Consider the following 27693-nt stretch of genomic DNA (forward strand, 5'->3'; position numbering starts at 1 on the left):
GCTCGCCGGAAGTAGGCGGGGCGGGGTGGCCGGGTCAGGCCACTGCAGGAGGAGGGAAGGCGGCAGCTGTCACCGCGGAGATCCCGAGGATCCGGCACCGTACAGGCCGCGGCCCCCGGAGGAGGAATGTGAGGAGCGGAGGCTGCGGGAGGTACCGGCTCACTATACCGCGGGAATCACGGGGGAAGTCGCTGCCCATAGCAACCAATCACAGCGCAGCTTCTAGTCCCCAGCCTCACGGGAAGTGTAAGCTGCTCTCTGATTGGCTGCTGCGGCTGAGAGGGCGGGAACGGCGTAATTCACTCAGTCAGGGGCCCCCAGTATATGAGAGGTCAGTCAGTCAGTGGCCCCCAGTATATGAGAGGTCAGTCAGTGGCCCCCAGTATATGAGAGGTCAGTCAGTGGGGCCCCCAGTATATGAGAGGTCAGTCAGTCAGTGGCCCCCAGTATATGAGAGGTCAGTCAGTCAGTGGCCCCCAGTATATGAGAGGTCAGTCAGTGGCCCCCAGTATATGAGAGGTCAGTCAGTGGGGCCCCCAGTATATGAGAGGACAGTCAGTCAGTGGGGCCCCCAGTATATGAGAGGTCAGTCAGTGGGGCCCCCAGTATATGTGAGGTCAGTCAGTGGCCCCCAGTATATGAGAGGTCAGTCAGTGGGGCCCCCAGTATATGAGAGGACAGTCAGTCAGTGGCCCCCAGTATATGAGAGGTCAGTCAGTCAGTGGCCCCCAGTATATGAGAGGTCAGTCAGTGGCCCCCAGTATATGAGAGGACAGTCAGTCAGTGGGGCCCCCAGTATTTGAGAGGACAGTCAGTGGGGCCCCCAGTATATGTGAGGACAGTCAGTGGGGCCCCCAGTATATGAGAGGACAGCCAGTGGCCCCCAGTATATGAGAGGACAGTCAGTGGGGCCCCCAGTATATGAGAGGTCAGTCAGTCAGTGGGGCCCCCAGTATATGAGAGGTCAGTCAGTCAGTGGGGCCCCCAGTATATGAGAAGACAGTCAGTCAGTGGCCCCCAGTATATGAGAGGACAGTCAGTGGGGCCCCCAGTATATGTGAGGACAGTCAGTGGGGCCCCCAGTATATGAGAGGACAGCCAGTGGCCCCCAGTATATGAGAGGACAGTCAGTGGGGCCCCCAGTATATGAGAGGACAGTCAGTGGGGCCCCCAGTATATGAGAGGTTAGTTAGTCAGTGGGGCCCCCAGTATATGTGAGGACAGTCAGTGGCCCCCAGTATATGAGAAGTCAGTCAGTGGGTCCCCCAGTATATGAGAGGACAGTCAGTCAGTGGGGCCCCCAGTATATGAGAGGACAGTCAGTGGGGCCCCCAGTATATGAGAGGACAGTCAGTGGGGCCCCCAGTATATGAGAGGACAGTCAGTGGGGCCCCCAGTATATGAGAGGTTAGTTAGTCAGTGGGGCCCCCAGTATATGAGAGGACAGGCAGTCAGTGGGGCCCCCAGTATATGTGAGGACAGTCAGTGGCCCCCAGTATATGAGAAGTCAGTCAGTGGGTCCCCCAGTATATGAGAGGACAGTCAGTCAGTGGGGCCCCCAGTATATGAGAGGACAGTCAGTGGGGCCCCCAGTATATGAGAGGACAGTCAGTGGGGCCCCCAGTATATGAGAGGACAGTCAGTGGGGCCCCCAGTATATGAGAGGTTAGTTAGTCAGTGGGGCCCCCAGTATATGAGAGGACAGTCAGTCAGTGGGGCCCCCAGTATATGAGAGGACAATCAGCCAGTGGGGCCCCCAGTATATGAGAGGTCAGTCAGTGGCCCCCAGTATATGAGAGGACAGTCAGCCAGTGGGGCCCCCAGTATATGAGAGGTTAGTTAGTCAGTGGGGCCCTTAGTATATGAGAGGACAGGCAGTCAGTGGGGCCCCTGCTGGTGATGAGAGTGCTGCTGGGGATGAGCGATGGGGCCACACCCTAGGGTATTCCTACTGCTCTGTGTATAGTGGACATCAGTGTCGTCCAGTTTACATTGTGGTGTCCTATTCCGTCCTGCAGGGGGCGTCATGGAGCAGGTGGAGTCAGTGAAGATGGAGGCCCCGGACATTGTGGGGGAGGAGGCGCCGGTGCAGCCAAAGTGTGAGTTGCAGGTGGAGGTGCTGGCCGAGTCGGTGGACTGTCTGGTGGACTATCACCTGGGGACGCAGCTGACGGTGGAGCATGAGATACAGATCGGAGACGGGCCCCCGCCATGTCTGGACTATGATGTCAGCTTCCTGCCCCAAAGGCCCTCTAAGCCCCGTCAGCGGAGGACTTCTGGGCAGAGGAACTACAACTGCACCCAGTGCGCCAAAAGCTTCCTGCGCTGCAGTGACCTGGTGAAGCACGAGAAGTCGCACACCGACGAGCGGCTCTACGCCTGCACTATATGCGGGAAGAACTTCCGCCGCCACACATCACTGCTGATCCACGGGCGGATACACACCGGGGAGCGGCCATATCAGTGCACGCAGTGTGGGAAGAGCTTTGTGCAGCGGCAGCACCTCACCACCCACCTGCGCACCCACACCGGCGAAAAGCCTTTCCAGTGTATAGAGTGCGGGAAAGGCTTCAGATGGCGCTCCGAGCTGCTGAAACACCAGAAGAACCACACCGAGAAGGTAAGACCCCCGGCGACCAGCAGACACGTCCAGACCTGATGAAACGATTCACTGATACACAGCATATCTATACAGAGCAGACCCGACTGGGTGATCCCAGAGCTCTTATCTATACAGAGCAGACCTGACTGACTGATCCCAGAGCTGTTATCTATACAGAGCAGACCTAACTGATCCCAGAGCTGTTATCTATACAGAGCAGACCTAACTGACTGATCCCAGAGCTGTTATCTATACAGAGCAAACCCGACTGGGTGATCCCAGAGCTCTTATCTATACAGAGCAGACCTGACTGACTGATCCCAGAGCTCTTATCTATACAGAGCACACCTGACTGACTGATCCCAGAGCTGTTATCTATACAGAGCAGACCTAACTGACTGATCCCAGAGCTGTTATCTATACAGAGCAGACCTGACTGACTGATCCCAGAGCTGTTATCTATACAGAGCAGACCTGACTGACTGATCCCAGAGCTCTTATCTATACAGAGCAGACCTGACTGACTGATCCTAGAGCTCTTATCTATACAGAGCAGACCTGACTGACTGATCCCAGAGCTGTTATCTATACAGAGCACACCTGACTGACTGATCCCAGAGCTCTTATCTATACAGAACAGACCTGACTGACTGATCCCAGAGCTGTTATCTATACAGAGCAGACCTGACTGACTGATCCCAGAGCTGTTATCTATACAGAGCAGACCTAACTGATCCCAGAGCTGTTATCTATACAGAGCAGACCTAACTGACTGATCCCAGAGCTGTTATCTATACAGAGCAAACCCGACTGGGTGATCCCAGAGCTCTTATCTATACAGAGCAGACCTGACTGACTGATCCCAGAGCTCTTATCTATACAGAGCACACCTGACTGACTGATCCCAGAGCTGTTATCTATACAGAGCAGACCTAACTGACTGATCCCAGAGCTGTTATCTATACAGAGCAGACCTGACTGACTGATCCCAGAGCTGTTATCTATACAGAGCAGACCTGACTGACTGATCCCAGAGCTCTTATCTATACAGAGCACACCTGACTGACTGATCCCAGAGCTGTTATCTATACAGAGCAGACCTAACTGACTGATCCCAGAGCTGTTATCTATACAGAGCAGACCTGACTGACTGATCCCAGAGCTGTTATCTATACAGAGCAGACCTGACTGACTGATCCCAGAGCTCTTATCTATACAGAGCACACCTGACTGACTGATCCCAGAGCTGTTATCTATACAGAGCAGACCTAACTGACTGATCCCAGAGCTGTTACCTATACAGAGCAGACCTGACTGACTGATCCCAGAGCTGTTATCTATACAGAGCAGACCTGACTGACTGATCCCAGAGCTCTTATCTATACAGAGCAGACCTGACTGACTGATCCTAGAGCTCTTATCTATACAGAGCAGACCTGACTGACTGATCCCAGAGCTGTTATCTATACAGAGCACACCTGACTGACTGATCCCAGAGCTCTTATCTATACAGAACAGACCTGACTGACTGATCCCAGAGCTGTTATCTATACAGAGCAGACCTGACTGACTGATCCCAGAGCTGTTATCTATACAGAGCAGACCTAACTGATCCCAGAGCTGTTATCTATACAGAGCAGACCTAACTGACTGATCCCAGAGCTGTTATCTATACAGAGCAAACCCGACTGGGTGATCCCAGAGCTCTTATCTATACAGAGCAGACCTGACTGACTGATCCCAGAGCTCTTATCTATACAGAGCACACCTGACTGACTGATCCCAGAGCTGTTATCTATACAGAGCAGACCTAACTGACTGATCCCAGAGCTGTTATCTATACAGAGCAGACCTAACTGACTGATCCCAGAGCTCATATATATACATATACATACACATGAACTCTAATTGCTGTGTTGTCGCCAGGCCAGCGTGGGCTTCGATGACCTGGCTGCCTCTTTCTCTAAAGAAGAATGGATGGAGCTGGAGGAATGGCAGAAGGAGCTGTACCGGAACGTGATGAAGGAGACTTCGGAGACCCTGATCTCACTTGGTAAGACCTGGGAGACCCTAATCTCACTTGGTAAGACCTGGGAGACCCCCATCTCACTTGGTAAGACCTGGGAGACCCCCATCTCACTTGGTAAGACCTGGGAGACCCCCATCTCACTTGGTAAGACCTGGGAGACCCCGATCTCACTTGGTAAGACCTGGGAGACCCCGATCTCACTTGGTAAGACCTGGGAGACCCTTGCCCTCTGGTGGGATCCAGACCCCGTGCCCCCAGGCCTGTGTTCCTGATGTAGGAGACATGAGGCATCTGACACCTCTCCTGTCTTGTTGTTACAGGTGAAGGTCTGGTGGAGAAGGCGATTGGTGAGAAGCCGCTGGAGGAGGAGCTGCCGCCGGCTCCCAGCCTGGCTGCGGACTGTGCTGGTAACTCACCCCTGTGCCCAGAGGGGGCTGTGGCGTGCAGTGACCCTCTTGGTGATAGAGAGGGGCCAACCCTGGACACCACTGAAGGGAAACCCTTCACGGAGGGGGTGGACAAGATCCGCATGAAGTTTGTGGACCGTGCAAACGGCGGCAACTCAGAGCGGGCGCACGCCTGTGCGGAGTGTGGGAAAGTGCTCTATAACAAGCGGGCGCTGAAGGCGCATTTGAGGGGTCACCTGGGGGAGCGATCCTTCATCTGTAACGTGTGTGGCAAGAGCTTTCGGCGGCACACCTCCCTGCTTATCCACGAGCGCATCCACACCGGGGAGCGGCCGTATCACTGCACGCAGTGCGGCAAGAGCTTCGTGCAGCGCCAGCACCTCAACACCCACCTGAAGACCCACACCGGGGAGAAGCCCTTCCAGTGCTCCCACTGCAGCAAAGGGTTCCGATGGCGCTCCGAGCTGCTGAAACACCAGAAGATCCACGAGGAGGAAGAGGTGGGTGCAGCTGGGTATAGTATATATTTATGGGCGTGGGGTATACACCAGTGTGGGGTGTATACCAGTGAGGGAGGTAGGGTATACACCAGTGTGTGTGTGTGTGTGTGGGGGGGGGGGGTAGGGCATACACGTGTGTGTGTGTGTGTGGGGGGGGGGGGGGGGGTAGGGCATACACCAGTGTGTGTGTGTGGGGGGGGGGGGGGGGTAGGGTATACACCAGTGTGTGTGGGTGTGTGGGGGGGGGGGGGTAGGGCATACACCAGTGTGTGTGTGTGTGTGTGTGGGGGGGGGGGGTAGGGCATACACCAGTGTGTGTGTGTGTGTGGGGGGGGGGGGGGGGCAAACACCAGTGTGTGTGTGTGTGGGGGGGGGGGGGGGTAGGGCATACACCAGTGTGTGTGGGGGGGGGGTAGGGCATACACCAGTGTGTGTGTGTGTGTGTGTGGGGGGGGGGGGTAGGGCATACACCAGTGTGTGTGTGTGGGGGGGGGGGGGGGGGTAGGGCATACACCAATGTGTGTGTGTGTGTGGGGGGGGGGGGGGAGGTAGGGCATACACCAGTGTGTGTGTGTGTGTGTGGGGGGGTAGGGCATACACCAGTGTGTGTGTGTGTGGGGGGGGAGGTAGGGCATACACCAGTGTGTGTGTGTGTGTGGGGGGGGGGTAGGGCATACACCAGTGTGTGTGTGTGTGGGGGGGGAGGTAGGGCATACACCAGTGTGTGTGTGTGTGTGTGTGGGGGGGGGGAGGTAGGGCATACACCAGTGTGTGTGTGTGTGGGGGGGGGAGGTAGGGCATACACCAGTGTGTGTGTGTGTGGGGGGGGGGAGGTAGGGTATACACCAGTGTGTGTGTGTGTGTGTGTGGGGGGGGGGGGGGGTAGGCATACACCAGTGTGTGTGTGTGTGGGTGGGTGGGGGGGGGGTAGGGCATACACCAGTGTGTGTGTGTGTGGGGGGGGGGGGAGGTAGGGCATACACCAGTGTGTGTGTGTGTGTGTGTGTGTGGGGGGGGTAGGGCATACACCAGTGTGTGTGTGTGTGTGGGGGGGGGGGGGGTAGGGCATACACCAGTGTGTGTGTGTGTGGGGGGGGGGGGGGGGGGGTAGGGCATACACCAGTGTGTGTGTGTGTGTGTGGGGGGGGGGGGGTAGGGCATACACCAATGTGTGTGTGTGTGGGGGGGGGGGGGGGGAGGTAGGGCATACACCAGTGTGTGTGTGTGTGTGTGGGGGGGTAGGGCATACACCAGTGTGTGTGGTGTGGGGGGGGAGGTAGGGCATACACCAGTGTGTGTGTGTGTGGGGGGGGAGGTAGGGCATACACCAGTGTGTGTGTGTGGGGGGGGGAGGTAGGGCATACACCAGTGTGTGTGTGTGTGTGTGGGGGGGGGAGGTAGGGCATACACCAGTGTGTGTGTGTGTGTGGGGGGGAGGTAGGGCATACACCAGTGTGTGTGTGTGTGGGGGGGGGAGGTAGGGTATACACCAGTGTGTGTGTGTGTGTGTGTGGGGGGGTAGGGCATACACCAGTGTGTGTGTGTGTGGGTGGGGGGGGGGGGGGTAGGGCATACACCAGTGTGTGTGTGTGTGGGGGGGGGAGGTAGGGCATACACCAGTGTGTGTGTGGGGGGGGGGGGGGAGGTAGGGCATACACCAGTGTGTGTGTGTGTGTGTGGGGGGGGTAGGGCATACACCAGTGTGTGTGTGTGTGGGTGGGTGGGGGGGGGGGTAGGGCATACACCAGTGTGTGTGTGTGTGTGGGGGGGGGAGGTAGGGCATACACCAGTGTGTGTGTGTGTGTGTGGGGGGGGTAGGGCATACACCAGTGTGTGTGTGTGTGGGTGGGTGGGGGGGGGGGTAGGGCATACACCAGTGTGTGTGTGTGTGTGGGGGGGGGAGGTAGGGCATACACCAGTGTGTGTGTGTGTGGGGGGGGGGAGGTAGGGCATACACCAGTGTGTGTGTGTGTGTGGGGGGGGGGGTAGGGCATACACCAGTGTGTGTGTGTGGGGGGGGGGGGAGGTAGGGCATACACCAGTGTGTGGAGGGGTATGTACAGTCATGGTCAAAAGTTTTGAGAATGACACAAATCTTCTATTTTCCCATGATCCTCTGCCCTCTGTTTTTTCTCTGTGTTTGTCAGATGTTTTTATCACATACAGAAATATAATAATCTATATAATGTCTGTGTGTGTGTGAAGGGGCAGAGTATACAGCGGTATGGGGGGGTACTCACCAGTATGTGTGTGGAGGAGCAGAGTATACACCGGTATGGGGGGGGGGGTGCACACCAGTGTGTGTGTGTGTGTGTGTGTGGGGAGGGGGGGTATGCACCAGTGTGGGGGGTGGGGTATACACGAGTGTGTGGGGGGGGTTATACACAAGTGGGGTATACACGAGTGTGTGTGGGGAGGGTGTTCACCAGTGTGTGGGGGGGGGGTGTATACACCAGTGTGTGGGGGGGGGGTGTATACACCAGTGTGTGGGGTGGTGTATACACAAGTGTTTGGGGGGGAATACACCAGTGTGGGGGGTGGGGTATACACGAGTGTGTGTGGGGGGGGGTGTACACCAGTGTGTGTGGGGGGGGAGGGGTATACACGAGTGTTTGGGGGGGAATACACCAGTGTGTGTGTGTGGGGGACCAGTGTGTGTGTGTGGGGGGGTGTTCACCAGTGTGTGTGTGTGTGTGGGGGGGGGGGGGAATACACCAGTGTGGGGGGTGGGGTATACACCAGTGTGTGTGGGGGGTGTTCACCAGTGTGTGTGTGTGTGTGGGGTATACACCAGTGTGGGGGGTGGGGTATACACGAGTGTGTGGGGAGGGGGGTGTTCACCAGTGTGTGGGGGGGGGGGGGGGGGGGAATACACCAGTGTTTGGGGGGGAATACACCAGTGTGGGTGTGGCCAGTGCAGTGACTGGCAGCCCTGGTCTCATCTTCAGTCTATAACCTGGTGATTCTTGGGTCCCATCAGGCCGCTGTGTATGTGGCGCCCCCGTATGGCGGGATAAGCGGCCTGTGTTGTGTTTCAGGTTGCTGATCCATCAATTAAAGAGGAACAAGATGATAACGACAGTGCAGAGAAGGATGGAGCGGCCGACCCAGGTGAGGAGCACCCCCCCCCCCCCCCGTTTATGACCACCGGATGGCCACCATGACATTGACAGCAGCAGTGGCAACCAGTGAAACCTCACATGATTCTTGGGGACCCAAATAATTTTGGCCTAAAGGGAAACCTTTTTCTTCCAAATCAACTGGTGTCAGAAAATGCTAGAGATTTGTAATTTACCTCTGTATAAAATCTCCAGTCTTAAAGTGTTAATCAGCTGCTGTATGTCCTGCAGGAAGTGGTGTATTCTCTCCAGTATGATACAGTGCTCTCTGCTGCCACCTCTGTCCATGTCATGAACTGTCCAGAGCAGCAGCAAATCCCCATAGAAAACCTCTCCTGCTCTGGACAGTTCCTGACATGGACAGAGGTGGCAGCAGAGAGCACAGTGTCAGACTGGAGAGAATACACCACATCCTGCAGGGCATACAGCAGCTGATAAGTACTGGAAAACTGGAAATTTTTAAGTAGAAGTAAATTACAAATCTATATAACTTTCTGAAAACCCTTGATTTGAAAGAAAAATATTTTTGCTGGAGTGCCCCTTTAACCTCTTCCCTCATATGGGGGGAAGAAGCCACCAGTGCCATTCTCAGCGGATTCTGGGTGTCAATCATAGCCAGTCACCCGCAGCAACTATCAGCATCAGAATTGCTGGTTTCACAAGAAAACAGTAAGGATATCGGCCAAAGTTTAGCACTAACCTAAAGTACAATATAAATGTGGTAAATCCAAAAAGTTCTAACCCCACCCCCCCAACCTTTCTTATTATTATGCCCAAAAAACAATGTGTTTCAGTGTAATAATACCTCTTCCTCAGAGTATGGACTAGTAATACAAAAAGACCTACACCCCATCCTTATATAAGACACCCACTCAGAACGGGGTGGAGCTTACCTGAACCAGTCCTAATACGACAATAAACAACATACAGTTTACATAAGCCATCTCAGGAGGGGAGGGGGAGACAGAGGCTCACACACAGATTTTTGTGTCCTCAGCAGAAAGCAGCAGCTGAGAACTGGGGGAAGGAGACTGAATAGATAATAACAAGTATGGAAGCAATTGATAGTCTCACCATGGGCGGCAACATATCAGAAGTTATGAATACCCCTTTAACCAACGAGGTCACTAGGGAGTGTCCGGGATGAAGGGGTTAAGTGTCTCACTAAACTTCTGTTTATTCTCCAGCCCCCGACCATGAGTGTCCCGCCACGACCCCTGTGGCCACAGAGAAGGGCGCAGACAGACGGTGTCCACGAAATCCCAAGGCGGAGAAGGCGCACGCCTGCGCGGAGTGCGGGAAGATATTCTACAACAAGCGAACGCTGAAGGCGCATCTGCGGGGCCACCTAGGGGAGCGATCCTACATCTGCAACGTGTGCGGGAAATGCTTCCGGAGACACACCGCGCTGCTGATCCACGAGCGCATCCACACTGGCGAGCGGCCATACAAGTGTCTGCAGTGTGGGAAGAGCTTCGTACAGCAGCAACACCTCACCACACACAAGAGGACACACACCGGAGACAAGCCCTTCCCCTGCCACCTCTGTGCTAACACCTACAGGTGGCGCTCTGAGCTGCTGAAACACCAGAGGGTGCACCAAGAGGAGGAGCAGGTACCAACCACACTCGCCTCCTCCCTCCTCACCACACTCACCTCCTCCCTCCTCATTACACTCGCCTCTGCCTCCTCCTCGACGCCTCCTCTTCACCTCCTTCGCCTCCTCCCTCTTCACTACACTCGCCGCCTCCTCCACCTCCTCACCACACTCGTTGCCTCCTCCCCACTAAACCCGCCTCCTCCTCTCCACCTCTTCACCTCACTCGCCTCCGCCTCCTCCTTACCACCTCACTCTCCTCCGCCTCCCTCATCACCACACTCGCCTCCTCCTCCTCACCACACTCGCCGCCTCCTCCTCCTCACCACACTCGCCGCCTCCTCCTCCTCACCACACTCGCCGCCTCCTCCTCCTCACCACACTCGCCGCCTCCTCCTCCTCACCACACTCGCCGCCTCCTCCTCCTCACCACACTCGCCGCCTCCTCCTCCTCACCACACTCGCCGCCTCCTCCTCCTCACCACACTCGCCGCCTCCTCCTCCTCACCACACTCGCCGCCTCCTCCTCTTCCTCACCACACTCGCCGCCTCCTCCTCTTCCTCACCACACTCGCCGCCTCCTCCTCTTCCTCACCACACTCGCCGCCTCCTCCTCTTCCTCACCACACTCGCCGCCTCCTCCTCTTCCTCACCACACTCGCCGCCTCCTCCTCTTCCTCACCACACTCGCCGCCTCCTCCTCTTCCTCACCACACTCGCCGCCTCCTCCTCTTCCTCACCACACTCGCCGCCTCCTCCTCTTCCTCACCACACTCGCCGCCTCCTCCTCTTCCTCACCACACTCGCCGCCTCCTCCTCTTCCTCACCACACTCGCCGCCTCCTCCTCTTCCTCACCACACTCGCCGCCTCCTCCTCTTCCTCACCACACTCGCCGCCTCCTCCTCTTCCTCACCACACTCGCCGCCTCCTCCTCTTCCTCACCACACTCGCCGCCTCCTCCTCTTCCTCACCACACTCGCCGCCTCCTCCTCTTCCTCACCACACTCGCCGCCTCCTCCTCTTCCTCACCACACTCGCCGCCTCCTCCTCTTCCTCACCACACTCGCCGCCTCCTCCTCTTCCTCACCACACTCGCCGCCTCCTCCTCTTCCTCACCACACTCGCCGCCTCCTCCTCTTCCTCACCACACTCGCCGCCTCCTCCTCTTCCTCACCACACTCGCCGCCTCCTCCTCTTCCTCACCACACTCGCCGCCTCCTCCTCTTCCTCACCACACTCGCCGCCTCCTCTTCCTCCTCCTCTTCCTCACCACACTCGCCGCCTCCTCTTCCTCCTCCTCTTCCTCACCACACTCGCCGCCTCCTCTTCCTCCTCCTCTTCCTCACCACACTCGCCTCCTCCTCTTCCTCCTCCTCTTCCTCACCACACTCGCCTCCTCCTCCTCCTCTTTCTCACCACCACACTCGCCGCCGCCTCCTTCCTCCCCTGTCCTTCCTCCTGTTGTGGGTTTTTGGAGTATGTCCTCTGTGTCCCTTATTGGTAACTCCTTGTCTTTTGTTTCCAGGATGTGGGGGGCAGCAGTGAGGTCGGGCAGAGAGGTGAGTGAGCGGAGTATGACTGGCGTCCCGGCAGGCGGGCATCAGGTGGTTGCCCACCGCTTCTCACACTTTCCTTTTCTCCTTCTAGAACCCAGTGGTCGGAAGCTGCGAGGACACAAACGAGAGGCTGGGGGGGCGCTGTGCACCCTGGAGAGGGGGAAGGCTCTGGGGAAGCGGGCACGGCTGCTCCTGCGGCAGCGGGCACAGAAGGCGGAGCGGGCGCTCTCCTGCCCAGACTGCGGGAAATCCTTCCTGAACAAGAGGACGCTGCGCACTCACCAGCGGGTGCACACTGATGAGCGATCCTACATCTGTAACGTGTGCGGCAAGAGCTTCCGGCGGCACACCTCCCTGCTGATCCACGAGCGCATCCACACCGGGGAGCGGCCGTACCAGTGCGCCCAGTGCGGCAAGAGCTTCGTCCAGCGCCAGCACCTCACCACCCACCTGAAGACCCACACTGGGGAGAAGCCCTTCCAGTGCTCCCGCTGCAGCAAAGGGTTCCGATGGCGCTCCGAGCTGCTGAAACACCAGAAGATCCATGAGGAGGAGGAGGTAACGCTCTCACACAGCTGGGGGTTTGTTACAATGTGTTTACAACCTGCAGCAGCAGTGACCCCCCAGTTCTCTCCTCCGCAGGGTCTTCTCCCCGTGGCCGATTCTGCCTGCAAGATGGAAAAGGAGAGCTTCCTAGGTGAGACATAACGCTTATCCTGTGTCCCAGCATGCTCCAGGGCTGCCTGTATGATGGCACTGATCATGGGGGAGGGGGCGGCAACTACTATAGATCAATCAGTCCCGGAGCAGATGGAGCTGGCTGATAAAAGGGAGCATGGAGAGAAGCTATAACTGGGGAGGCAGCAGAGTACAGTTATCCTCCCCATATACCCAGCAGTATCCTGTCAATGGGGTGAACTGGCTGATAACAGGGAGCAGTGGATAGCTGGGGAGGGAGGAGAGTACAGTGATCCTCTTTATATATATCCTGCTGATGGGCTCCCCTGACTGAACTGGCTGATAACAGGGAGCAGTGGATAGCCGGGGAGGGAGGAGAGTACAGTGACAGCCCCTCTCTCCCTCACATATCCCCGGGGTTATCCTGCTGGTGGGGTCCATAGGAAGACGATATAATGAGGCAGTCAGCAGAGTACAGTGCCCCACCCCGGGGTAATCCTGCTGATGATCTTCCAGACTGACCCTCCTATGTCTCCTCTCAGATGACGACTGGAAGGCAATCACCTGTGGACAGCCTAACGGGATGGCCTCAGGGTCGGAGAAGGTGCTGAGTTCGGGCCGCACTGCCCAGGAGAGACTCTACCCCTGCACCCAGTGTGACAAGAGTTTCCTAAGGAGCTCGGACCTGGCACGGCACCAGAGGAGTCACCTAGGTGAGCGGCCGTACATCTGCAACCAGTGTGGCAAATGCTTCCGGCGCAACACCTCCCTGCTGATCCACGAGCGTATCCACACCGGGGAGCGGCCGTACCAGTGCGCCCAGTGCGGCAAGAGCTTCGTCCAGCGGCAGCACCTCACCACCCACCTAAAGACCCACACGGGAGAGAAGCCATTCCCATGTACGCTGTGTGGGAAGAGCTACCGATGGCGCTCCGAGCTGCTGAAACACCAAAGGGTGCACACCAATGAGGTACGGACATGGGGTATATAATATGGTAGCACCCCCACAACCTCAGTATAAGGTTATGTTCACACAGCGTATCAGACCGGCCGTTCCGTGACCCTGGCCGGGTCACGGAACGGCCGGTCTGTGACCGGATCATCGCGGCCGGTACTTAAGTACCGGCCAGATGATCCGTCCGGCCGCATCAGAGCTTCCCATAGCACTTAGTGAAGCGAGCAGCCAGAGCCGCTTGCTTCACTGTGTGAACTGACAAGGTCTTTCTGCGGCCGGAATTCACTGAATTCCGGCCGCAGAACACTGACATGTCAGTTATTTGCAGCACCGTATGGGATCCCGGCCGGAGCGTATACGATGTGTGTACGCTCCAGCCGGGATCCCATATCAGATAAGGTTATGTTGTGCTCCACAAAAAGTACGGCCGTACTTTTACGTAGTGTGAACATAGTCTAACACTGGATGCAGAGGGTGCACACCAATGAGGTACGGACATGGGGTATATAATATGGGAGCACCCCCACTCCCTCAGTATAACACAGGACTGTATATAACAATGAGGATACACTCTCATATAATGCATGATTAACCCCCTCCCCCATGAAATATGACTCTCCTCCCTGTCTGAGTGATGTCACATTGTGGGCGGTCCTACTGTTGTGTTTCAGGCCTCAGTGACCTTTGATGACGTTGCTGTGTGTTTCTCGGAGGAGTGGAAGGATCTGGAAGAATGGCAGAAGGAGCTGTACCGGAACATGATGAAGGAGAGCGCCGACTCGCTTATATCGCTGGGTGAGTGACACAGCCCCTTTATGTATCATGGCAGAGCCCTGGCGTCGCCAGTGACCGGGGCAGAGCCTTGGCGTCGCCAGTGACCGTGGCAGAGCCTTGGCGTCGCCAGTGACCTGGGCAGAGCCCTGGTGTCTCGCCTAAACCTACAATTATATTACATGAACAGGCCTACACATTATATATCTAACTAACGTATCAGGCCCGACTGCCGTCACCTAACGAGATATTACCAATAATACCATATATACACTTCACATATATACATACAAATAAATCATACACACCCCTCCCCCCAAAATAGCTTAATAGCAACACTAACAATACATATAAAACTATTTGCAAACCGATCTACACTTCCCATCCCCCATTACACCCCCATTGTACATGGGCCAGCTCCATAAGCGCAGTCTCAGCTCTTAGTGACCCATGCCTGACCCCAAGTGACAGCCCCAGACGTGAACCATCAGTTTTAAGAGTCCAAGGTGTCCAGTCAGCGCCCGCTCCATTGATTTACACCAGGGAAAAGTATACACAGTGCTTACTACCACCCCTCATCACCTCCACCCAACCTGCCTATTACCAAAGATACCCCTTCTATACACAAACTATAAAATGTCCACTGACCTTTCTAATATGCTAATCATAATAACATAACAGACATATAACAAGGTCTAAGCTCCGTAGCCTGTTAGCCCTTTAACCTTATGAGAAAACAAAACAAAAAGCTATGGTGGCCTGCAATAGCCCTTAACCAGGTTGCTTACCCTTTTCACTCTTCCCAACACTATCCCTCGCAAGAAAACGGACCCTACCCTCTCCCTACATCAGTCCTGACCTCACACTATCCCTAACCAAAATGAGGGTACATCACCCAGTAAGCTCAGTACCTGGTGCACTGCAAAAGAAAACCCTCTCCACAAGCAACCCCTAGATTTAAAGGGGTATTCCCTCCAAAACAATTGCTTCCAAACTTAGCTGCTCACAAGAGTCCCCCTGAGTATTTTGAGCCATCTCCCATCTTTCTAACTGCTGCCATTCCTGAGTTACAAGTTTTTCTAAAATCCGGTCTACAGTCTGGTTTTGAGAATGACACAAATCTTCTATTTTCCCATGATCCTCTGCCCTCTGGTTTTTCTGTGTGTTTGTCAGATGTTTTTATCACATACAGAAATATAATTGCAATCATATTATGAGTAACAGAAGCTTATACTGACAGAATGAGTTACTGCAGCAAGTCTATAATATTTGCAGTGTGGCGGCTTCTTCTTCAGGATCTCTGCAATTCTCCCCGGCTGCTCTCATACAACTTCTGGACCAAATCCTGACTGATAGCCGTCCATTCTTGCACAATCAATGCTTGCATTTTGTCAGAATTTGTTGTTGTTTTTTTTGTCCACCCGTCTCTTGATGATTGTACACAAGTTCTCAATTGGATTAAGATCTGGGGAGTTTCCAGGCCATGGACCCAAAATCTCTATGTTTTGTTCCCTGAGCCATTTAGTTATCACCTTTGCTTTATGGCAAGGTGCTCCATCATGCTGGAAAAAGGCATTGTTGATGGCCAAACTGCTCTTGGACGGTTGGGAGAAGTTGCTCTTAGAGGACATTCTGGTCCCATTCTTTATTCATGGCCGTGTTTTTAGGCAAGACTGTAAGAGAGACGATTCCCCACACATGAATGGTTTCAGGATGCCGGTTACAGTTGACATGAGACAAGACTGGTGGTAGCGCTCACCTCGTCTTCTCCCAATAAGCTGTTTTCCAGATGTCCCAAACAATCGGAAAGGGGATTCATCAGAGACAATGACATTCCCCCAGTCCTCAGCAGTCCCCTCCCTGGACCTTTCCCCCAGTCCTCAGCAGTCCACTCCCTGGACCTTTCCCCCAGTCCTCAGCAGTCCACTCCCTGGACCTTTCCCCCAGTCCTCAGCAGTCCACTCCCTGGACCTTTCCCCCAGTCCTCAGCAGTCCACTCCCTGGACCTTTCCCCCAGTCCTCAGCAGTCCACTCCCTGGACCTTTCCCCCAGTCCTCAGCAGTCCGCTCCCTGGACCTTTTGCAGAATATCAGTCTGTTCCTGATGTTTTTCTGGAGAGAAGTGGCTTCTTTGCTGCCCTCCATGAGACCAGGCCTTGCTCCAAGAGTCTCCGCAGTCTCACAGTACACAGTGCAGATGCCCTCACACCTGCCTTCTGCCATTCCTGAGCAAGCTCTGCACTGCTGGTAGCCCCATCCCGCAGCTGAAACACTTTTAAGAGACGGTCCTGGCGCTCGCTGGTCTTTCTTGAGCGCCGTGGAGCTTTTTTGGCAACAATGGAACCTCTCTCCTTGATGTTCTTGATGATGCGATATATTGGTGACTGAGGTGCAATCTTTCTAGCTGCGATACTCTTCCCTGTTCGGCCATTTTTGTGCAGTGCAATGATGACTGCACATGTTTCTTTAGAGATAACCATGGTTAACAGAAGAGAAACAATGATGCCAGGCACCAGCCTCCTTTTAAAGTGTCCAGTGGTGTCATTCTTACTTAATCATGACAGATTGATCTCCAACCCTGTCCTCATCAACACCCACACCTGTGATAATGGAGCAATCACTGAAACAATGTCAGCTGGTCCTTGTAAGGCAGGGCTGCAATGATGGTGAAATGTGTTTTGGGGGATAAAGTTAATTTTCTAGGGAAATATGACTTTGCAAGTAATTGCTGATAAGCTGATCACTCGTTATAACATTCTGGAGTATATGCAAATTGCCATTTGAAAAACTGAAGCAGTAGACTTTGTAAAACTAATTGTATCATTCTCAAAACTTTTGGCCATGACTGTATATCCAAGATGGCGCCATCCTGGGAACTACATTTACCATCATGCAGTGCTTCTCCCTGATTGGTCTATTTGTACCTGCCCCCTTAGCGTTCTTTACTGCCCACTGCTGTCATTACTATATTGCACAGTAATCACAGTTGCAACTGAAAGAGAGCAGCCAGGGCAGAGCAGACCATAATATACTATTATGTAACTTTTTCCTCCTGGCATTGTACTCCTGCAACACCTCATGGTGGTTTGAGAGTGGGGGCACACTGTGATCATTAGGGTGGGGTCCGACACTTCTCTCGGGCACACCCCCGATAATAGGAGCTCCTGCACTTCAAGTTGTCCCTTATATACGGCTTTCCCGCGAGGCAGCACCAGTCCAAATCCAATTCTGGGGGATCTGTTTTGAGTTTAAAAGACTTAACCCAACCCTCAGAAACTGTCCTGGGCAGTCCCTGAGTGGCTTCTGGAAATGGGTCAACATAACCTTTTGTTCAAGGAGTTTCCTCAACTAGGTCCTATTGTCCCACATTCCCAGACTCCACCGATGTATCGCTTTCAGAGCTGGAGTAGCATAAGCCGGAAGATATCCATGGGGTGTACGAAGGTCCTTCACTCACCTTCCTGTCTCTCATTCTTGGAAGAAAGGCCGAAACCATTCCCTACAGGAGAATACCCACGGAGGATCCCTCTCCTTCCAGATGTTTGTGATTTCAAGAAGGTGTTCACTAAGACCCCAGGGTTCACCATAGACAAACCCCCTAAGTCTCCTTGTGCGGTAAGGAACCTCTCTCTTGACCAAGTTTAGCCTATTCCACCTCCATAATGGAAGAACAGGCTGTAGATCCTAGTATAGGAAGCCTCTGGCAAGACACTCATTAAAGACCTCGGTCAAGAGGGGAACTGACATATTCTTAAAGGTCTTGTACCACTTAGATGCTAAGCCATCTGGACCTGGCAACTTATTTTGGGCGAGCCCTTCAATCGCCAGCCTGACTTCTTCCTGTTCTCTAAACTCTTCTGCCAAAATGTCGAGAGGGGTCCCCTGGCTCAGGTATGGTTTCAGCCAGGAAACCCGACATCACATCCCAATCTAGATCCTTCCTCCCCAAGAGGTGTCTCCAGAATCGCATATCTGCACCGGCTCCGAGATCCCGTACTGTCAACCAGTCCTGACACGATCTTACTACTCACTGACATCTTACAGTTTCTGTAAGGGTCGGGGCCAGCGGTACCTCCCGAAATCTCTCTCAAAAACTAAAGATGCGTGCCTATAATACTGACACCTCATGAGCAAGACTTTCACTCTGGAGGTCTCTCCACTACCTCCAGTTGAGACCAGATGCTCAAGAGCTGGTGGAAGAACCTCGCAACCCGCTTCTTGAATATCTCCCACCACTCTGACTTACTACTATGTAGGCCCGTAAAAAGAAAGGGCTTAATCCTCATGAAGAGGCTTTTACGGCCCCACTTAGTTTGTGGGGCATAGATGTTAATGAGCCTGAGCTCTTGTTCCCTTATGAGGAAATCCAGGATCAGGCACCTCCCCATTTCTAACTCGATTACACGTCTGCATTCTACAGGAGCGTTAAAAAGGACCGCCACCCCACTTTACGGCTCAGCCGCAAGAGACCAGGGTGAAGGCCCATGCCTCCACTCTCGCTTGGCTTTTACTTGAGAGCCTAGATCTGTCAACCTGGTTTCCTGCAAAAACAAGATATTGGTGTTAATACGACCGAGAAAATCAAAGGCTGCAAATCTAGCCGTATCAGACTTAAAGCGACTCTGTACCCACAATCTGACCCCCCCCCCCCCCCAAACCACGGATAGCTGCTTCTAATCCAAGATCTGTCCTGGGGTCCATGCGGCAGGTGATGCAGTTATTGTCCTAAAAAAATACTTTTAAACTTGAAGCCCATGCCAAATGGGAGTATCTGTGCCCTAACTTTGCACCACCCCTCTCTCCCTCCTCCCCACCATCTTCAGCCACTGAAACATTTCCGCCCTGCTGAACATTGCAGGTCCTTAACGATCCAGCCCATGTGCCGGGTTGCCACAGGTGAGGAATAGGAGGCAATCTGCCTGGAGCATTCCTAATGATGAGGAGGGTGGGGAGGAGGGACGGAGGGGTGGTGCAAAGTTAGAGCACAGATACTCCCGTTGGGCACAGGGCTTCAAATTTAAAAGTATTTTTTTAGGACAATAACTGCATCACCTGCCGAACGGACCCCAGGGCAGATCTTGGATTAAAAGCAGCTATCTGAAGGTACAAGTGGTTTGGGGGGGGTCAGATTGTGGGTACAGAGTCGCTTTAATGCTGGCACAGTTAATGGATGCCAGTGGCAATGGGGGCAACCTAAACCCACTTGTTTTTTCCCCTTTTTCTTGCCATTGCCTTCTACATCAGCGGAAAGACCCCTTATAGCATAGGTGTCAAACTCAGGCCCTCCAGCTGTTACAAGACTACAATTCCCATCATGTCTGGACAGCTAAAGCGGGGCTTCTTTTGCTATTTGGCCTTAAACAATTTTTTGCGGAAGAGGAAGAAGTCGCCCTAGATGTTTTAGGCATCTTCTTAACCTGCTTCCCTGTGCCGTGCTTGCGTTTTTCCTCTTGTCATCTCACTCCATCCTCATCCAGACTTTCATACTGGGAAGAACCTGAGGGGATGGCTATATCCTGTCTCCCATTTGTGCAGTCTCCCCATCTTTTCATCCAGTTCAGCATCCCCTAAAGCCTCAGCCTGATCATCTGAACCAATGCTAGGAGTAGGAACGTGGACTATCTCGACTACCTTGGAACTCCAAAGGTCCCTGCTCCTTCTGCGCCTTTCCTCTCTCCCAAGATGACATCTACTTAATGGGTGACCAAGGTCACCACACAGGTGGTGCTCAACCCGGCCACAGGATACAGCCAGATTACCCTCCGCATATCTGCTTAGAGCAGTTTGAGCTGAAGTGGGTGGGATCACCGCACCTGTGGAACAGCTTCGGTCGCCTCTGGTAAAAGAAATGGATTCTTTTGTTGACCAATGAACATGGCTGATGGTATGTGCACAACAGTATTACCTGAATGTCTTAGACAGACTGAGAACGTCCAGGCCCCAGACCAGATAGCTTGTTGATCAAAGTTCTCCCGGGGAACGTCAGTCACCTCCCTGTACCTGCCCAGCAAAGTCACGATGTCATAACAAGAAAGTGATTTATTATGTGCCAAAACAGTCACTTTCTCTACCATGCTCTGGTGAGATATCACTTTCACAATGAAATCTCGCCATCCGGGCTCGTCACTCACCAGCTCATAATTAGACCAGAGCAGCTCCAGCCCCTCCGGTCTTACAAAGCTGGGGCTGACCTCAGGAGCCGTAGGGGAGGATCAAGGCAAAGATGTCACTGGCCTTAAACCTCATCTGGAAGAGAAGCTCCACCACCTTCCCTCTCTGCGGGCACGCATCACTGCCCCTCCATACCAGAAGGGCCACGTTTCTACAGCCCACCTCCTGCCCGGGTGTTGGAAGCAACCAGACTACTTCCCCATTGTTCTCTCTGAAGTCTCCTAGTCCGTGTCTTTCTATGCAGAAGAACCAGTCGATCTCCCTCTGTTCTATCTCCTTTCCTAAGTGCCCCCAGAATGCGTTGTTGCAAGTGACCCTCCAAAGGTGGTGGAAGAGAAGACCTGGGGTGGGTTAATGTCCCCATCCCTAGCACTCACATCCCTATCATGTACACCAATTCTACTGATATCATTACCACCACTCCCTCCCCCAGTCTGCACACCATCCATACCACTACTTTCCTCCTCCGTCCCCTCCATACACTCAGTAGCTGGGCTGGCCTTGTGTATCAATGTGGCAGGTTACATCACAGTTTTGTACGTTTTTCTTGTATCAGTCCCAACAGTCTCTTTAGCGGCGGAAGCCATGACAGGTGACGCCCATGGCTCCGCCTCCCTCCTGTTGCTGACATTTCAGCCAGCAGAGGTGACATCACTGTAACCTCTCCCGCTCGAACCCATTACCGGCTCTGATGTTCCTGGCTGGGGAGAATTGCCTACTGTGTTGCCAGAAGACACACTATCCCGCAGGAGACACTGCAACCGAAAATGCTGTCACTCTCTGGGTTGATGTGACATTCCAGACTTTTCCATACCTCCCTCTGATGCCCGGGCACCCCCCTTTCCCACAGAGGAGCGTCCTGCAGCACTCACCTCCCTCTGATGCCCAGGCACCCCCCTTTCCCACAGAGGAGCGTCCTGCAGCACTCACCTGCCTCTGATGCCCTAGCATCCCCCTTTCCCACAGAGGAGCGTCCTGCAGCACTCACCAGCCTCTGATGCCTGGGCACCCCCCTTTCCCACAAAGGAGCGTCCTGCAGCACTCACCTGCCTCTGATGCCCGGGCACCCCCCTTTCCCACAGAGGAGCGTCCTGCAGCACTCACCTGCCTCTGATGCCCTAGCACCCCCCTTTCCCACAAAGGAGCGACCTGCAGCACTCACCAGCCTCTGATGCCCGGGCACCCCCCTTTCCCACAGAGGAGCGTCCTGCAGCACTCACCAGCCTCTGATGCCCGGGCACCCCCCTTTCCCACAGAGGAGCGTCCTGCAGCACTCACCAGCCTCTGATGCCCGGGCACCCCCTCTCCCACAAAGGAGCGTCCTGCAGCACCCGAGTGGCCCAGAACCTTCCTTTCCGGCCCTCCCTTATTTTTGCTATGACACCAGCAGAAGCAGCTTTCTCCGCCATCTTGCCATTTTTCTCTCTCCCCCTTGCTGGCCCCATTCCACATCAGAAATGGGAGGAGTGTAGAGGAGTCACCAGGACTGCTGGAATGGAGTTAACACAAGACTCACACTCTCTCTCCTTTTCGTAGAACGTCTTCACCAAGATCTTCTCCAAAGGTGAAGACCTCCATCCTCATCATCATCAGTGTCTGGCAGGGCCACCTGTGCTGCCAGGATGCTGGAGCTTTCCCGGTTGCTTTGGGGGGTGGGTACTTTGGGTGACATCAGGGGGGTCTTCATTCACCACACAATCCTCCTCCTTACACTACACCAAGTCCTTACACTACACCAAGCCTCCTCAGCCTCCAATTCTTCCTCCTCACCCCTACTACTCTCCCCATCTCCTACTACTCACCCCCATCATTCACTCTGCTGCTAGGGGCATAGTGGTAATTTCTCTGGTAACAGGATGGCCGCCCTACCTATCTCCTCTGACCCCTCCACGATGTCCACCCTCCTCTGACCCCTCCAGGATGGCCGCCCTCCTATCTTCTCTACCCTCCGGGATGGCTATCCTCCTCTCTTCTATCCCCTTTATCTGGATACTTGGGGACCTGATCCTGTGAGAGATCTTGGGCCTTTTCTTCCTGGGAGCCGTATGAGCCTGGTACCTTTTAGAAAGTGCAGACCTTCTCTTGCTGCCTTCAGTTTCTCCCCAAGCTCTTCATACTCAGTGAACCTAGTGGTGATCCAGGAGCAGTACATGGCGGCAGACTCCTTAGGGCCTCGCTCTCCCCACATCTCCCCCGGTGACTCCTTAGGGCCTCGCTCTCCCCACATCTCCCCCGGTGACTCCTTAGGGCCTCGCTCTCCCCACATCTCCCCCGGTGACTCCTTAGGGCCTCGCTCTCCCCACATCTCCCCCGGTGACTCCTTAGGACCTCGCTCTCCCCACATCTCCTCGGTGACTCCTTAGGGCCTCGCTCTCCCCACATCTCCCCCGGTGACTCCTTCTGGCCTCGCTCTCCCCCGGTGACTCCTCAGGGCCTCGTTCTCCCCCGGTGACTCCTTAGGGCCTCGCTCTCCCCCGGTGACTCCTCAGGGCCTCGTTCTCCCCCGGTGACTCCTTAGGGCCTCGCTCTCCCCCGGTGACTCCTTAGGGCCTCGCTCTCCCCCGGTGACTCCTTAGGGCCTCGCTCTCCCCCGGTGACTCCTTAGGGCCTCGCTCTCCCCCGGTGACTCCTTAGGGCCTCGCTCTCCCCCGGTGACTCCTTAGGGCCTCGCTCTCCCCCGGTCACTCCTTAGGGCCTCGCTCTCCCCCGGTGACTCCTTAGGGCCTCGCTCTCCCCCGGTGACTCCTTAGGGCCTCGCTCTCCCCCGGTGACTCCTTAGGGCCTCGCTCTCCCCCGGTGACTCCTTAGGGCCTCGCTCTCCCCCGGTGACTCCTTAGGGCCTCGCTCTCCCCCGGTGACTCCTTAGGGCCTCGCTCTCCCCACATCTCCCCCGGTGACTCCTTAGGGCCTCGCTCTCCCCCGGTGACTCCTTAGGGCCTCGCTCTCCCCCGGTGACTCCTTAGGGCCTCGCTCTCCCCCGGTGACTCCTTAGGGCCTCGCTCTCACCTGGTGGCTCCTTAGGGCCTCGCTCTCCCCCGGTGACTCCTTAGGGCCTCGCTCTTCCCACATCTCCCCGGTGACTCCTTAGGGCCTCGCTCTTCCCACATCTCCCCCGGTGAGTCCTTAGGGCCTCGCTCTCCCCCGGTGAGTCCTTAGGGCCTCGCTCTCCCCCGGTGACTCCTTAGGGCCTCGCTTTCCCCCCCGTTGACTCATGAACACTTCTAACTCGCTATTTTCTTCCCATCACTGGAAGACGTTGCTGCGGACCCTTCCAGATCTCCTCAGCCCACTGGCCGGTAGCTTCTCCTTTTAACCCCTCGCTGGCCTGGAGATCAATGCAGAAAGCCTCTCCCAGGAGCTGCCACACTCCTGGGGAAGAAAGGTGGAAAATCAGCATCTTTCTCTGGAGCTCAGGCAGACACATCTAGACTTGCTGAGAGTGACCACACCCGCCTATCCTCCTGTCATCTCCAGAGCTGCACTCACTATTCTGCTGTTACATCGTGTCTCATCCTCCAGAGCTGCACTCACTATTCTGCTGTTACATCATGTCTCATCCCCCAGAGCTGCACTCACTATTCTGCTGTTACATCATGTCTCATCCCCCAGAGCTGCACTCACTATTCTGCTCTTACATCATGTCTCATCCCCCAGAGCTGCACTCACTATTCTGCTCTTACATCATGTCTCATCCTCTAGAGCTGCACTCACTATTCTGCTGTTACATCATTGCTCATCCTCTAGAGCTGCACTCACTATTCTGCTGTTACATCATTGCTCATCCTCCAGAGCTGCACTCACTATTCTGCTGTTACATCATGGCTCATCCTCCAGAGCTGCACTCACTATTCTGCTGTTACATAAAGTCTCATTCTCCAGAGCTGCACTCATATGATGCATTGTGTCTTTCTCTTAGCAGGTGAGGTCTGGATCAATAAGAACGGGAAGGAAGCGTCACCAGAGAAAAGTGCTGAGGATCTGGAGATGTCTTCTGACTGTAAGGAGCGCCTCCCACTTGGTGCCGATCCCATCTGTGAGGTGAGGGACTTTGTGGGTGATGAGCCGCACACCTCCAGTGATGTCCTCCGGGGCTTCCGTCCGGGCCTGCCCTTCCTGGACCAGCGTCGCCCGCCACGCGAGAAGCTTTTCTCATGTAACCAGTGCGACAAACGTTTTGTGCGAAGCTCCGATCTGCTGAAGCATCAGAGGAGCCACCAGGGCGGTGACAAACCGAACTTGTGTAATGAATGTGGCAAGATATTCCGCCGCCGCACGGCCTTACTAATACACAAGCGCATCCACACTGGGGAGCGTCCCTATAAGTGTAAGCAGTGCGGCAAATGCTTCGTACAGCGGCAGCACCTCACCACCCACGTCAAGACGCACACCGGAGAGCGCCCGTACCCCTGCAGCGAATGTGGCAAGAGCTACCGATGGAGGTCTGAGCTCGTCAAGCACCAGAAGGTCCATACTGATATCCTGACCTCAACTATAGAGTACACACAGGGCTGAGGGGACAGGAATGTGTGTTATACCCCCACCAGAGGGGGCAGGATCACCACCACTGAATACCTACCCCCCCCCCCCCCCCCCGACACACTTATCGTCCATCGTGTCCTCTGCACCCTCCATAGGAACAAGTGAGGACCCTGACGATCCACACGGGTGACACCTCTGCACATCTTCATGATCTGATGACCAATAACAGCAGGAGACTCTCCAAGGACCTCCCTTGAGGATAGAGGGGTGGGGGTGGTCACATCCTGCCCCGGCTGGGGGCTTCACCTGCTGCTTTGGGCTGGGCAGACGCTTCCTTTCCTCTGCACTTTGCGCGCAGCCCGCCGTCACTTCTCTCTTGATGGTTTGGACTCCAGTTTACAGATGAGGGACCTGATAATCTCCGACATGGGTGCTGTCCTCCTCGTCATGTTAGACACTAACCCCCAATAATCATGTGTCCCCCCTCCCCCCCTCACTGGGACTGTGTGAACGGTGCAATACACGGTCAATGCACTGTGATCCCTGGCACTTGCCAAATGTTACCGGAGCCTTGGGTATTGCAAACAGGCGGCAGCAAACAAGGCAAGGTTCTGCTAGGTGGTGGGGTGCTCTCCTGCTGCTTGCTGCTGCCAGGTGGTGGGGTGCCCTCCTGCTGCTGGGTGCTGCCAGGTGGTGGGGTGCCCTCCTGCTGCTGGGTGCTGCCAGGTGGCGGGTTGTCCTTCTGCTGCTCAGTGCTGTCAGGTGGTAGAGTGCCCTACTACTGGGTGCTGCCAGGTGGTGGGGTGCCCTCCTGCTGCCGCCAGGTGGCGGGGTTCCCTCCTGCTGCTGCCAGGTGGCGGGGTGCCCTTCTGCTGCTCAGTGCTGTCAGGTGGCGGGGTGCTCTCCTGCTGCTGGGTGCTGCCAGGTGGTGGGGTGCCCTCCTGCTGCCAGGTGGCTGGGTTCCCTCCTGCTGCTGCCAGGTGGCGGGGTGCCCTTCTGCTGCTCAGTGCTGTCAGGTGGCGGGGTGCTCTCCTGCTGCTGGGTGCTGCCAGGTGGTGGGGTGCCCTGCTGCTGCTCGGTGGTGTCAGGCGGCAGAGTGCCCTACTATGGGTGCTGCCAGGTGTGTGTGTGTGTGTATGGGGCTCTCCTGCGACTGGGTGCTGCCAGGTGGTGAGGTGCCCTCCTGCTGCTGGGTGCTGCCAGGTGGTGGGGTGCCCTGCTGCTGCTCGGTGGTGCCAGGCGGCAGAGTGCCCTACTATGGGTGCTGCCAGGTGTGTGTGTGTGTGTATGGGGCTCTCCTGCGACTGGGTGCTGCCAGGTGGTGAAGTGCTGCCATGCTGCTAGGTGGTGGTATGTACTAGCAGAATAATGATTGCAGCTCTGGAGGTGATTGGATTGTTATTCTTAGGGTTGTTCTATACCAGAGATGTATATTTTGTGCACAGAGCTGGGTCGGGTCCGATGAAGCAGGGAACTTCCAGAACGTTTGGGTGAAGTCTCTGCCGATCATCCTGATCACGCTTGGAGCTGTTTTCTTGCTCTCAGCCTTAAGATTAGAAAAACACAGCTGCTTCTTTCCAGCAATAGCGCCACTGTGGTCCTCAGTTTGGGAGCGGTATTGCAGCTCTATGTAAATGGAGCATAGCAGTAATACTTCACACAAGATGAGGACAACTGTGGTGCTGTGCTTGAATAACAGCCATTGTTTCTAATCCTAGACAACCCCTTTAAGGATTTGTATATATCAGAACCAGGACTAGATGGGTGTGGTCACTGGTAGAGAGGCGTGGCCTGTACCTGGCAGAGATACAAGACAGATGCTATGTACTGGAAGGGAAGGTGTGTGGCTGCCGGTGATGAGAGAAAAATACAAAAGAATAGATGATTCAGCCGACCAGTAAAACCCAACAATCCATATAAAATACAAGTGTGATGCAGCCGTGATGCAGCACACCACTGGGCTCCAGCGCATGCTTGTTCTTCACCACTCTGATTATACCGAACGGCTGGATCATCTGTTCTTTTGGATAGGACTTTGCACACTGGCTGGGTGTGGATCCGTGCACCAGACGAAAAGCAAGGGTGAGCTGGCTATCTTTATTTACTGATGATGGTGGTTACAGCATGGTCCCCACCCCCTGCTCTCCAAGGAGGGGCTCCCACCGCCCCCTGCACCTCCAGGAGGCCCCACCCCACGCTCCTCTAGGAGGGGTTTCCACCACCCCCTGCTCTCCCAGGAGGGGCTCCCACCACCCCCTGCACCTCCAGGAGGCCCCACCCCACGCTCCTCTAGGAGGGGTTTCCACCACCCCCTGCTCTCCCAGGAGGGGCTCCTACCGCCCCTGCACCTCCAGGAGGGGTTTCCACCACCCCCTGCTCTCCCAGGAGAGGCTCCCACTGCCCCCTGCACCTCCAGGAGGCCCCACCCTTTGCACCTCCAGGAGGCCCCACCCCGCCCTTTGCACCTCCAGGAGGGGTTTCCACCACCCCCTGCTCTCCCAGGAGGGGCTCCCACCACCCCCTGCACCTCTAGGAGAGGCTCCCACCACCCCCTGCTTTCTGAGGAGGTGCCTCCCCCCCAAACACCACCTGGAAGGGCCCAAACACTTCACCTCTGCCTCATGTCACAGGACTCCATTTTAACAGGATGTAAATCTGATGTATCTGACGTCTTTTGTGTTTTGTCTGTGATTTGTCTGTAAATTTATTGAATTTGTCTTGAAATATTTTGGTCTCCAGTTTATTGGCAGAAAGTAACAATGAGCGCGGTATCGGTGCTCCGTTCTCTCACCCGTCATCTCAGGTGAGGCCATTGTTCTTATTTCTCCT

The 27693-nt window shown here is 55.1% G+C and overlaps 1 protein-coding gene across 3 annotated transcripts; it reads left to right on the top strand.

The window, feature by feature from the left end:
* Positions 1-27590, top strand: LOC138792192 (zinc finger protein 585A-like). Of its 3 annotated transcripts, none has more exons than XM_069969318.1 (12): positions 1-151; positions 2019-2620; positions 4529-4655; positions 4952-5538; positions 8577-8649; positions 9845-10272; positions 11781-11814; positions 11903-12369; positions 12454-12508; positions 13032-13459; positions 14116-14239; positions 24302-27590. In XM_069969318.1, exons 2-12 carry the CDS (start codon positions 2027-2029, stop codon positions 24895-24897), a joined length of 3513 nt encoding a protein of 1170 aa, XP_069825419.1. In that variant the 5' UTR covers positions 1-151; positions 2019-2026; the 3' UTR covers positions 24898-27590. The 3 variants fall into 3 exon arrangements, with proteins under 3 accessions (XP_069825419.1, XP_069825416.1, XP_069825418.1); XM_069969315.1 differs by lacking the exon at positions 1-151 and adding an exon at positions 272-331; XM_069969317.1 differs by lacking the exon at positions 1-151 and adding an exon at positions 272-331 and having other exon boundaries at positions 24305-27590.
* Positions 27591-27693: the final 103 nt, after the last annotated feature.

This window comes from Dendropsophus ebraccatus, chromosome 5 (genome assembly GCF_027789765.1).
Source record: "Dendropsophus ebraccatus isolate aDenEbr1 chromosome 5, aDenEbr1.pat, whole genome shotgun sequence".
NCBI classification, from domain to species: domain Eukaryota; kingdom Metazoa; phylum Chordata; class Amphibia; order Anura; family Hylidae; genus Dendropsophus; species Dendropsophus ebraccatus.

What these genes read in the sequence shown, in the direction of transcription:
- LOC138792192 (XM_069969315.1), top strand. An exon ending in AGATCCACGAGGAGGAAGAG is followed by an intron (nt 5,539 to 8,576) that starts GTGGGTGCAGCT and finishes GTTGTGTTTCAG; the next exon opens with GTTGCTGATCCATCAATTAA. An exon ending in AGATCCATGAGGAGGAGGAG is followed by an intron (nt 12,370 to 12,453) that starts GTAACGCTCTCA and finishes TCTCCTCCGCAG; the next exon opens with GGTCTTCTCCCCGTGGCCGA.